The sequence below is a fragment of the Convolutriloba macropyga genome, chromosome 2 (assembly GCF_964194025.1).
Source record: "Convolutriloba macropyga chromosome 2, txConMacr16.3, whole genome shotgun sequence".
In the NCBI taxonomy this organism is placed as follows: Eukaryota; Metazoa; Xenacoelomorpha; order Acoela; family Convolutidae; genus Convolutriloba; species Convolutriloba macropyga.
The window spans coordinates 61,923,717-61,937,189 of NC_134469.1; the positions used below are offsets into that span (position 1 = coordinate 61,923,717).

At 35.3% G+C, this 13,473-nt stretch overlaps 1 protein-coding gene across 2 annotated transcripts in view; it reads left to right on the top strand.

Annotated features, from left to right (window-relative positions):
* Nucleotides 1-13,473, top strand: part of LOC142334580 (band 3 anion transport protein-like) — a 261,810-nt gene that overhangs the window by 68,104 nt on the left and 180,233 nt on the right. The window contains exon 10 of one of the 2 annotated variants that reach the window (XM_075382716.1): nucleotides 1,956-2,060. The exons of the other annotated variant lie outside the window; for it this stretch is intronic. Coding sequence (XP_075238831.1) covers nucleotides 1,956-2,060 — 105 coding nt within the window. The remainder of the gene's footprint in view (nucleotides 1-1,955; nucleotides 2,061-13,473) is intronic. 2 annotated transcript variants of the gene reach the window in all.

Here is a 13,473-nt window from a genome sequence, read left to right on the forward strand (position 1 = left end):
AAAGACTATTGTTTGTTCTGTCTTACTGTTTTTTTTGAGACTGCAGATCTGCAAAGCTATTGCGGCTATTTTCTGGCAGTCTGCCAGCTATGTTACAGATTTTTAATCAAAATATAACATATCAGCCTTCAATGAAAAGGCAATTTTTTTGGTCTGTCTTTTTTTATGTTTTTGTGAGACGGCAAATCTATGACGCTATTGCGGCTATTTTCTGGCAATCTGCCAGCAATGTGTACATTAATTGAAGACCTAATATTTTAACTGTGAAATTAGTTCTAATTTGTTCGTGTGTTTATTTTGGGGTTTTTGCTGAAATTTATAATGCTTTTCAAATTTGGTCAAATTTTTTATATGAAAGTCCTTAATTAAAGATGCCTAATGATTGAATTTGGTTAAGTTTCAGCGTGTCAATGAGTGAAGTCACTTCGAAAACATGTCATTTTTTTGTGTTGTTTGCCGTTGTTATAACTAGTTATTATAAGTTTTAGTACTGTTTATATCAAATTTGTTTAGAAGCTACATTCTGTAATTAGATGTTTGTAATCTAATGGGAATAGTTTTCTCCCGGCTTGATCAGCCTGTGAACTCGCTCGCTAAGTTTTTGCTTTTTGGCAAATTTCCTGCTCTGAACGTTTTTGACTTTTCAGCAGTTTTCTACTATTCATATTTTTCACGTTTTTGTGTTGTTTACTGCAATTTTTCTTGTCGTAAAACCTTCTTTTCATTAACTAAGTGAATTCTTCGATATTCACTGGTATTCTCGACAGTCACCTTTGTTTCGATGGGTCATCTTTGCTTTATCTCTACAGAATGCTGATACGTAGACGCATGATGTAGATATTGTACGAATTGTGACTATTTTATGCTGACTGATACGTTTAATTTCTCTCAAACGAAGTTTAAAGCTGTTATATTATTAATTGCTCTTGAACGATGCCAAATTTTCGCTTGACAATTTTGACTTTTCGAGTGACTTTCACGCCCTTGACTTTTTGCGTTTCGCCCGATCTAAAATTCTGTCTCAATCAAAATTTCAACCACCTGAACGCAATTGGCAGCAATTTAATACTAAAAGTCAAATCAAAAGTGCGCCGAAACTGGTGCCATTTTTAACTTCAGATCTTAATGGTGGTATATTTTAACCTCTAATGTAGTTATTTGAAGCCCACTGTCGAACTTCTTAGTCCCATTTAAGTCCCCCCCCCCCCCCCCCCCCCCGACTGAAGCAGGCTGCAATTCATTAGAGCTCCAAATAGTCGTTCGAGAGCAATTGTTCCGACGTTTGGTTGGTTATGTTTCCTTTTTGCAATTTTTCGTCCTACGGACTTATCTGATAGTTTTTTTTGTCCGACCAATGTTATGTTTTGGACCTCAAAAACAAGATAACAGGCATGGCCTGTAGGGCATCATGTCGCTGAGTTGTTCTCTCAGAGTTTTCTTTAGTATTCTCTAAGTTTTTAAATCACCAAGTCTTCTAAAATAAAGGTGTGAGGGGCAGTTTTTGGCGGCGTAGCCCCCCCCCCCCCCGCATCCACTCCCTCCCTGCCCCGACCCCACAAGCTCATTCCACCCCTAACACCGCTCGCTCGACCTCTCTAGAGACTCAACCGATCCGTTCAACCGCCCATGCAACCCCCCATTACCCTCTTTTATTTCACCCCTTTTTCTACTGTTTCCCCCTCGCTCAGTTAAGCGTAGCTAGTCTCCCTACGCCAAAGCTAGCTACTGACGAAGCGAACCACTCGCCAGTCGTTTGAGAGCATTTCCCTGATGTTTGTCGTTTATGTTTTGATAAATCAATTGAAGCTGCCTTAATTTCGTCTGCAATGTTTTGATGGCAACATTTAAGACAAGAGCGTAGACGGGTTAATTGCGGGACTGTTGGTAACTGTGTGGTGTGGGTTTCAGAATTTTTTCTTCAAAACCTCAATATAAATTTCTTGTATTTCCTGCAGCTGGCTGAAACAAGGGAGCTCGAATTGGAGCCCTTTTTGCAGCCTTATTCGGCGCCGCTTGATGCTGCTATTGAAGATATAGCAACTCATGATTCGGAGGATGAGGTTTGTCCCCTCTCTTCTCTGTCAACCTACACCTTGAATTCAAGTTACATGTTCGGTTGGCATGACAACTATCTTGGTTTCTTATCTTGTGTTATAAAATGTAATGTTAAATGGTAATTTTTTGTGACTAATGTAATCATGAGTATGTACTCACCTGAGTTGACAGTTGACGTCAAGGCTGTTTTTGTTATAATTACCCTATTTAAATTATCCTAAGAAACAAGAGTTGGCATACCAATGGAATAGAACTAGAATAGAAATGTACATGAATGAGTGCGGTCTAAATAAATAGTGTAGTCGTCTGCTAACTGGTCATGGTTTTTGTTGTAACAGCAGTCGTTTGTGTGATCCCTTTTCTGAAATAATTTTGAGACCTAAAAACTCTGTGGTGAAAAAGGGGAACAGTTAGTCGATTTGATATTTAACTGCAACCATCAGCATGATTGTTCTAGCTATAACATTTTCAGCTCAAACACTTAAAGAATGTGTCTTTCAAACAGATAACTAAATGTTTCTACTGCAGCAACGTATGGTGGATCTGCTTTCAATATCCTCGAATCATCACCGTAAATGCTTGGTAGCGTTCTGTTACTTTTTACGTGTTTAATTGCTCTTGAACGAAGTTCATAGCAATTATTGTAAACGTGTGTGTCTTTTTTATGCAAAATTTTCGCTCGACAATTTTGACTTTTCGAGTGACTTTCACGCCCTTGACTTTTTGCATTTCGCGTGATCTAAAATTATCACAATTTCTCCCCCCGACTGAAGCAGGCTGCAATTCATTCGAGCTCCAACTAGTTCGAGAGCAATTCTTCCGACGTTTAGTCGGTTATGTTTATTATCTTGAACTCAGAACGAAATTGTCGATTAAACTATCATTTAATACAAACATTCCATGTTAATTACACCGTTCGTACGTCCAACTGCTCGTACGGGAAACCGGCGAAATGGTCGATTATGGGCAATATTACTAATTAGTTGCTCTCAAATGAAGTTGTCGGCAATTATATTGTTTCTGTTAGTTTGTTCATGAGATTTTTAGTAGACCGATTTTCGTCTGTTTTTGTTTTCGTTTGATCAATTTTCCAGTAATTTTTGCACGCTTCACTTATTGAATTTTGTGTGTCTCAAAGCTTTACTATTATCAAAAACAGTTTTGTTCTTTGAAATATGCCAATTCAGTTACGAGAAACAGAAGAGAAGAATGATAGATTTTCATCTGCTCAGACTTATTTGATTTGTCTTTTAAAAGTATGTTAAGTACTGAGAGACAAGGTAGATAATTAAAAGCATTTTTTTCGAACCTGCTGGCGCTTTTTCGGCCTTTTCAGTAAAATAACAGCGTGCATTTTTTTGAGTGAAAACGTTTTAAAAATTGTGATCCTTTTTTACAATGCCAGAACAATTTTGGATGCTTGAAAGTGTTCTTTTTTGTTTGCGAGCTCATCTTGCATAAGTTGATCTTCGCTTTTAATTCTGTTTTCTACGTAAAACTGTTAAGCAATTGATTTATTTCGATGGACTCTTTGGCCGTTGACGTATTTTCTGATCCAAGTTTCTCTAATTCACAGTTTTCAGTTGTTGCAGTTTTGAACTCAATTGGCGCCAAAATTAGTCTAATTAATAGCCGTCCTCAATTCTAGGCGGCTATTATAGCGCTCCTAATTTTTTTTTACAATTCAAAGAATTTGAATTGTATTGGGGCGCTGTGTTTTTTTTAAGATGTGTTCACACATTTTTCAATGACTTTGATCCTTTCAAAACGGGATAAACCGGTAAAGCCCAGCGGGCATTAAGTTTCATTAGAGGCCCAAAATGAGCGTCAGTAGTCCTTCAAGTGCTTAGAGTGGTGCAGCTGCTGGGATGGCCTTAATTAAAGGTCAAAGGTCATTTTTAGGAGTTTTTGGGCTCAAAATGTTGCAATTTTTCATGTTTTTTTGTGATTTTCTTGTTTTAGTCTTACGTTGAAGTTTTCGAAAAATGATGAAGGCCTTTTTGCGAGACAAAATAACTTGTTATGATCATTTTATGAGCTATATGTTTTGGTACTACAAATATAAACACGCAAAGTTTTTTGAAAATTTTTGTCAGGGGCCAGGACATGTCCTTTGTGGTTTGACAATAGAGCACTGCATGGTTTGTAGTAATAATGGATTGGTTTTCAACATTTTAATGTATCGAAATTTGGCATTTTTAATATAAAAATTGCAATTTTTCAAGGTTTCCTAAAGTTTTTGTCAATATTTGATATTTGTCCATTCTCAAATACCAAACAACCTATTCCACGGTCTGATAAAAAGTTACTGCATGTTTGTTGGCTTCAATGGATTTGTTATCAACAATTTAACTTTTCGAATTTAAGAAATTTTTTGATAAAATTTGCAATTTCAAGTTTTTTCAAAACATTTGTCTTCAGTTTTTCTTGACTCAGTAGCCAGCTAACCTCATCCAGGGATTGATAATATGTTGTTAGATAGCTGCTAGGGGGTAATTGAACGGTTTTCAACATTTTAATAGAATGATTTTTTTTTGAAATTTGAGGTTTTTTCTAAACATTATTGCCTATCGATCTTTGAGCCAATGAATTTTTTAATGCTTGGAATTGGGTTAATGCATAGCCTTTGGAGACACAGAAATGATTCTAAAGATATTAAAATCACAATTTTCAGCATTTTTTTTTAAATTTTGCAATTGATTCCACTTTTAATAGCCGCCCTCATCTTCTCAGCCGGCTATTATTGATTATTGCGCTCCTATTTTTTTTACAATCCAAGAATTGGATTGTATTGGTGCTCTGTCTTTTTTTATTATTTTTGTAAGATGTTTTCATACCTTTTTTCATGACTTTGAGCTTTCAAAACGGGATAAACAGGTAAAGCTCAGCGGGCATCAAGTTTCCTTAGAGGCCCTTAGCCGCGTTTAGTAGTTCTTCAAGTACTTAGAGTGATGAAGCTACTGGGAAGGCCCTAATTCAAAGTTAAAAGGTCATTTTCAGAAGTTTTTGAGCCCAAAATTTTGCAATTTTGTCTTTTTTCCGATTTTTTTGTTGGATCAGTCTGAAATTGAGGTTTGTAAAAATTGGTAAAGGTCTTTTGCAAGACGTAATTACCTTTTGTGGCCATTTTAAGAGCTATATGTATTGCTACACCAAACATAAACACGGTAAATTATTCTAATTTTAAAATTTTTTAAGTTGTTTCAGCTCTTGGTGTCACATTAGTAAGTTATTTTATAATTTCTAGTGGTAATGGAATGATTTTCAACTTCACGAATTTTACCAATTTTTTTGATAAAACTTGCAGTTTTCTCCAATTGTCTGACATTAATTGTCATTATTCAATAATTGTTTTTTTGTTTAGTTTGATTTTTTTAGTTTCTCAACTTTCGAGATTTCGTCTTTTTGGCTTGGATTGTTCAATTTATCTGCTGGTCAGGTACATTAGGCCTGTTTTTCATTCAATTCCTTGGATTGTAATTCAGGACTTGTCCTGCTATGTTTTTTTTAAGATCTGTTCACACATTTTCATGATTTTTGAAGTCAAATTGGAGTAGTGATTTTGGTCACGCCGAAACAGGAAATGGCGCTAAAAAGCGTGTGGTTTTGCGGCGTGATTTTTTTTCGCTCTAATTTTAAAGTAGAGTGAGAAAACTGTGTTTGAACAAAAATTCGGTTTCTCGGTAGTGGTTTTTTCACATAAGGCAATTTCACTCTGATTTTTACTGTTTTTTCGATTTTTTGGATCGGATTTTTTTCTGAATGATTTTCCCAATCCATTAACAGCTCATTATAGGCCTAGCTTTTTGTTTGAATTAAATTTTCTTTTCTCGCTAGTGGTTTTTTTGTTCACATGCGGCATTTTGACGTTGATTTTCTGTTTGATTTTTTTTTGTTCTGATTTTTTTTAAAATGGTTTTTTATCAATTCACTCATAGTCCATTCTAGGTCTAGTTTTTCTGTTTAGTCAATGAAAATTCTGTGAATTGTACGTCAGGACTTGTCCTGCTATGTTTTTATTTTTGTAAGATGTTTTCACACCTGTTTTCATGACTTTGAGCTTTCAAAACGGGATAAACAGGTAAAGCTCAGCGGGCGTGAAGTTTCATTAGAGGCCCGCGTTTAGTAGTCCCTCAAGTACTCAGAGTGGTGAAGCTACTGGGAGGGCCGTAATTCAAGGTTAAAAGGTCATTTTTGGGAGTGTTTGAGCCTAAAATAATGAAATTTTTAGCAACTTTTCGTCCTTTTTTGGATTTTTTTTAGACCAGTCTGAAATTGAGGTTTATTAAAGTTGATATAGGTCCTTTGCAAGACGTAATTGCTTTTTACGGCCACTCTAAGTGCTATAACTATTGCTACTCCAAACATAAACATGGTAATTTATACTAATTTTTTCAAATTACTTGAAAATTTTTGTGATTTTTTGAGTTGTTCCAGACTTTGGTGTCAAAAAAGCTCCTCTGGGGTTTAATAATGGGTTATTGCATAGCTTCTAGTGGTAATGAAGTGGTTTTAAACATTTTAACTTCATGAATTTTACCAATTTTTTAAAATCAAATTGGTTTTTTTTTCAAATTTTCTGACATTTTTTGTCATTATTCAATTTTTCCAGCCCTAGGGGGCAAGAAGCCTCATCTAGGGTTTGATAACAGTTTACTGAAATTATTTTTTGGCCATGGAATGGTATTCAACATTTTAATATCTTTACAAATTTTTTGATAAAGTTGCAATTTTCTTTAAATTTTTGAAATTTTTGTTCAGTGGCCAGGGAACCTCCTATAGGGTTTGCTAGTATGTTACCACATATTTTCTAGGGGAAATAAAATGGTTTCCAAATTTTTAATTTTGCAATTGTAGGGAATTTTTTAAATAAAGCTTGCAAATTAAAATTTTCGATTGTTTTCAAATTTTTCGATTTTTATTTTCTGAATTTAACTATCTTTACTGGCCGACGAAACTTTTTAAATATTGTAGACGGTATAAAAAACGGAAAAAGGAACTCCAGTGTCAAAAAATGTTTTGACTTTTTTTATAGCCCTATTTTTGGACACTTTCTTTAAATTTTCTCTTCTCAGTTTCTTGATGCGTTTGTCATATTTGTCCAGTTTATCTACTTTTAGTGGCAGATTCATCTCTTTCAAGGTTTTTGCGTGAGTTAATGAGTATTTTGAAATGAGTCATATATGGCCTTCAAGTTAAAAGCTTCAGGGGTTTTAGCAATGATCGTTTATTTTGGTTAGTTTGTTTGATTCTTTTAGTTTCTCAACTTTTGAGATTTTGTCTTGTTGGCTGGGATTGTTCAGTTGATCTGCTGGTCAGGTTCATTAGGTCTGTCTTTCATTTAATTACTTGGATTGTATTTCAGGACTTTTCTTGCTATGTTTTTTACTTCGTCGAACTTTTTTTCGCTTTACCATTTTGCCGCTTTTTCGACATTTTGCGTGAAATCTTTTTGACTTCTCTAGGCTAGTTTCTCTCTTCTCTCATTCTGCTAAAAGTGAATTTGAACATCATTTGCTCAGCAGAGCATTTCAAAATAAACAGAGTCAGTATAAAAAATTGAAGTCAGAAATAGAAACGGGATAAACCCATAAAGCCCAATTTTAGATGCCCGCTATTTGAACGTCGTTCCTATAAGTCTTAGTTACCATCTCTTATGCTTATTGGTATTGATAGTAGCCCCTGTAGCCTCTCTTTAAGAAACAGAAGTATGTTCAACTATGAAAAAATGACATCAAAATGAATCGGACTTAAAAAATGTTTTTGAACAAAAATTTTTTTGTTCAATATCTTTTCGTTCAATCCTTATTGGAATCGACGGCGGCTATTTTCCGGCAATCTGCCGGGTATGTTTTATGTTTTTCGTTCATTTTTGAGTTAATCGATCTTCAAGGGCCAATGAATTTTTTCAGGTCATGCATATATAATACTGGACCGATTTCAAAAACAAAAAATGGTCTTGAACATATTTTTGAAACATGTATTTTTAAAGGGATGAAATTTTGCCTAAGGGAAAAAAACTTCAAGAGTTTTAGTAATGAGTATTTTTTTGTTTAGTTTGTTTGATTGTTTCAGTTTCTCAATTTTTTGAGATGATGTTGTTTGTGTTTTGGTTGGCTTTGAGAAGTTTTTTATTCAATTCTTTGAATTGTATTTCAGGACTTGTCCTGCTATCTTTTTTTACTTCGTCTAACAGTTTTTTGTTTCGTCTTACCGTGACTTCTTGGAATTGACTTTTTCCTTGACTTAACTCACTCAAGAAAATGACTTCTGAGCTCACTTATAAAACTTTAAATTTTGTGAACATTTACTTATTACAGGTCAATGGTGTGCATCTAAGTAGTGCCAAACATATGCCCTAATTCTTGAATATTAGAGTCTTGAGTTTTTGATTTCGAATATTAATTTTGGGATCTTTTCCGTTTGTGCCCCAGTACGTTATGTGCCCCCAGTTACAGAGTACGTGCCATTACATAGTAATTCATTATGTAAAAAATATTGCACGTGCATCTGGGGGGTGCAAATAGTATGCGCCCACTAAGCTGAGGGGGCACAAACGGAAAAGATCCTAATTTTGAAAAGCCCTATTAGGTCTTTCGCCTTATAGAGCTTATGTGTCTCATAAAAATGACCGTCCGAAGCTAACCCAAAAAGTCTAGTGGTCTATTAAAGGACTGGTGGTCGATCTGTCTATTTTATCTCTATAGTTGTTTCAATTCATGTAACGCCCCAAGCGTCTATCGCGGCTATTTTCCGGCAATCTGCCGGCTATGTTTAAAATAATTTAGCGGTAGAACTCATTGTTGTTTTCTTTCTGAGGCTTTACCGGCAATGAGACGATGCCCATCGGTGGCGTTATAAGCCCATCACCGCCATCCACCTGGCAATTTGAACGATTTTCTGCTCTCTTCCAGTCAAGCCCCCCCCCCCCCCCAGTTAGTCGGTTGTTTCATTAAAGTTACTCATCTTGTGAACAATCTTGAGCAATATGCTACCGGTGTCATCTCTTCGGTGACTTAGTTGCACTAATTAGTTAAAATATAGGTAGGGCGTTGTTTTTAAGTAAAACCAAAAATGAATAAAAGATTGTACTGGAGCTCGTTAAAATGCAACCAAGTGACCAATCAAGCCCTTTTGACATTCTTTTCTGGCTATCTATTGAATATCCGATTTTCTGCTTCCATATTTTTTGTATTAATTGATGTGCAATTCAAATCAATATATTTTGGAACGAGTTTTTAATTTGGATAGAAGTCGTTTAAATAAAGCGAGTTTGAAAATTTTGTTGCTTTTCCTTGAATAAATTCAACTTTCAACTTGATTTTCAACTTTCAAAAACAGGTGGTTTTAAAATGGCCGATTTTAGTTAGTTCTCATTGCTTTAGTTGAGTTGTAATATTGCTAAATTTACCTTATACGAGAAAAGGGTTGAAGCTGAATGTGTTGGTTTGAAGTTTTGCTTCCCGAGTGTGGAGTCGCTATTTGATGAGAATGAACAACTGTCCTGCTCCCCGTGGAGCTCTCACAGAAATAGTCCGGACGATAATGACAATGGTGATCTTCGTGATACAGAAGAATATCCAATTGAAACAGCCAACTTATATGATACTGAACAGTTCAACAATATGCGCTCTCAATACGGAGAGAACACTTATGATCCAGACGTGAATGAGGTTTTTATTCACATCGATAGTATAAATATCATTACTACTTTAAATAACTTCAGCTGAAATGTTAATAGTCCACCAACGACATTCAATACTCATCTCATACTAATTTTCAGAAGTGTCAATCGATTGTGAATAGACCTGTAATGTATAAAGGTATTCCTTTGTGCTCGTTTGGACTCTGGTGGAATGTTAGAATTTCTTTAACTGCTGCCTAATGAGTGAATGCATGGTCAATTTATCCATTTGCAGGCTTGTATTCGGTTAGCGCTCAATAAATCTAGGCTGTTGAATAATATTGTTTGAATAATTACAACTGTGTGGATTATTGCTCTAAACCAAAGGCTATTCGGGAGGTCCATTTTAAATTCTGGCCTTCTTAAGTTACAACCGAACAAGCTCTTCGTTTTTGCTCTAAGTCTAAATTTGTCGAGGGATGGTATTTAGTTGGTCAATATAGTTGCGAGCTAACATTTTGCCTTCTCTCAGTTTCTTTACAATTCACAATTCGAATTGGATTGGTGCGCTGTTTTTACTGCGAGAAAAGGTGATATAGTTCTATGTTTACGACTCCAAAAAGAGTATTGAATTAGTGTCTTTCTTGCTACGACTCCAAGAGGAGTATTAGTAGTCTTTTTTAATCAATAATTGGCTCGAGTGAAATTTTTGCGTGAAAGGCGTGAAAAATTGTTTTTCTGCTGATTAGTTGTGAAGAGCTTAGCGAAGAGAGAAAGTTTTTCCGTTTATACCGCCCGTTTTAAGAGCGAGAATTGAGGTCTAGTCAAATTATCTCCAAGAGTGAAATTTCTTTGTTTGGCTTTTTCAAGCAGTTTTTTCGTTTTCAAGCAGTTTTTTTAGTTTTTTACGATCGCTTTTTGCTTTAAAGGTTTGAATAGGTTATAGTAAAAAAAATATGAGCTCGTTTTGCGGCTGATTTGTTTAGGAAGTTAAAAATATGTCCTAATGGTTAATTCTTTTGATCGCTGATTTCAAAGTGCTGCTAACTGTTTATATGACCTGGAAACTAATTTTCCAAAGATTTTGTTGAATTTTGAGTTTTGTCCGTATTTGTGGATTTTTGTCCTGTCTCTTAGTCTTGCTAATGACTGGTATCAGTGGCTCTATGATAAGGCATAATGTTACGCTATTTAACGAGTTCAGTCCGTATCTATGTTTTTAACGGCTTTAAACTTTTGCCTGTTTTTAAAAAATATATTAGCTTTTTGTTGAAGTTTTTGGATGTGCTTTTACTTAGTTTTTTTAGGGAAGGCCTCCTTGGCTATCTGATGAAAAGTAATTAAAACTAAATAACGTGTTTGGAGCATATCGAATTTTTTTGGTGATTTTGACACTACTTGTTTTCAAAAGATAATGCTGGTTTTTTTTCAAAGTTCTGCACTTTTTCTGATCACGTTGTCTTATTAGTAATGTCAATAATGGTAGGTCTCATTGTCACTCTGATGAGGTGTTATTGAAGCTATTAACATCTTTGACACCACTTCTCTTCAATAATATCCGTGAGTTTTTGCCTTTTTTTAGTTCTTTCTGTTGTATTATCACAGTTGTATCTCAGTAGTAAGTGTCCTTCATGAATTGTTTCGTTAATGAGTTTTTATGAAATCTTTTTTATGTTTTGAGTTTCTTAATGATGTGTACTACTTTGTATAGAAATTATCAATTCGTGCTCGTAGATTCGCCGGCTTTATACTTGATTGGCTCGTTATCTGGTCTCAAAAGTGACGCTGTTCGACTGTGAGATTAATTTATTAAGAAGCTTTTTCATGGTTCACGTTAGTAATTTTTTTGGTTTTTAGATGTTTTTTTTCATTTAAGAACAATTGTTTTTAAAAATTTCGTCTATTGAGTAATTACAATTTTTAGTTACAAATTTTGACCTAACAGTTGAGTTTTGACCGTGATTGTTAAGCTATTTGGTTTCCCGTCTCTGAGTCTCATTTTTGATACGTCTCATTGGCTTTCAATGGAGACTAAATTTTCATGTTTGCAGCTCATAGCTAATGGTTGCTTTGACAATGAGATCATTCGTTGATTTTAAGTTTGGCAAATATTTTTTTTTCTGAGTTTGTTCGTTTTGCAGGGCGATCCCGTTGTTATATTTATTTTTTTAATATTTTCTAAGAAGTTACAATTTTGTTGTATAGCTTGATTTTTTAGTTAAGTGTGTAAATAACTATAAATACCTTTTTTTCAAGACGTTTATTGAAATCGAATTTCGGAAAGTTTCCTTCTTATCTGTTGTCCGTTTTACTTTGGTTTCATTTTCCTGTTAAAGCAACATATAATAAGCGTTCATTTTACTTGCTGTTGTTGGTTTTAATGACTGTGATTACAATATTTTTAAAAAGTGAGGAGGTGAGATTTTTCTTTTAGCATATTCATTTTTCTTTTAGCATATGCGCTGTTGACTATGAAGGGTTCTTGTTTTGATTTTATTTGGTATGGTCTATTGATTTTCAAAGTGTATCTAATATGGTTTATGTTCAGGTCTTGATTTTTTGGATTGGAATTCAGGACTTATTCTGCTGTGTTTAATTGCTCTTGAACGAAGTTCATAGCAATTATTGTAAACGTGTGTGTCTTTTTACGACTCGTAGAGGAGTATTGATATTCTACAGGTTTTTTTTTTTAGCAGAAAGCAAGTTTGTTCATGACTTGAATTTTGACTTCTTTCTATTCGAGCTTTTACCTCCGTTTTTGATTGTTGACTTCTGTTTTCGAACATTGGACTTTAACAATAGCTTAGTTTGTAATGCATAGCAATTGGTAACAGTCTGTAATTCAAGGTGAAGAGGTCAATTTGAGAAAATTGGATCCCATTTAACTACCTAACCCCCCCCCAAAAAACTACCCCCCTCCCCACGTACCTACCCCCCTCAACGTACCTACCCCCCCCCCCCCCGCAACGTACCTAGCCCCCACCACCACCTACCAACCCCCCCCCCCCCCCCCCCCCCCACCAGCACCTACCCACACCCCTGAACTGAAAAAATTTTAACGCTTTTTATGTTGGTCTACTATTTTTGTTATTTCTAGTGTTTTTTTCGATATTCTGGTTTTGTCCCAGTTAGGGTAGAGATGATTTTGCACGATGATTCGAGTCGCTTCCGGTATTCTACTGGCTATGTTTTTTATGCAAAATTTTCGCTTGAAAATTTTTGACTTTTACGTCCTTGACTTTTTGAGTTTCACGTGAACTAAATTTCTCTCAATCACAATTTCAAGCAGCTGAACTCAATTGGCGAGAATTTTATACTAAAAGTCAGATGAAAAGTGCGGAGAAACTGGTGCCATTTTTACTTTAAATCTTAATAGTGATATATGTTGTGGTTATTTGAAGCCCACTATTGAACTTCTTAGTCCCATTTAGGTTCCCTCTCCCTCCTTACCCCCCCTCGCCCGACTGAAGCAGGCTGCAATTGATAAGAGCTCGCACTAGTCGTTCGAGAGCAATTCTTCCGACGTTTTGTTTGTCTTTGTTTATGACGTTTGTTCCGTCGTTTATGTTTTTATTTCATAATCAAGATGTTTGATACGATCACATGGCGGTACGATCATTTCAAAGCTGCTTTTTCCTGATTCATGCATGCAATTGTGACTGAATTGCGTGGGTGAGGCAATTTTCCGCTCTTAGTGGAGCTTCGCGTGATTGTCTTCTCTCACATTTTACACCTCACTCTCAAAATGACTTTTCTGTACCTTAATTCAAGGCGATAAAGGAGGTAATTCAGGG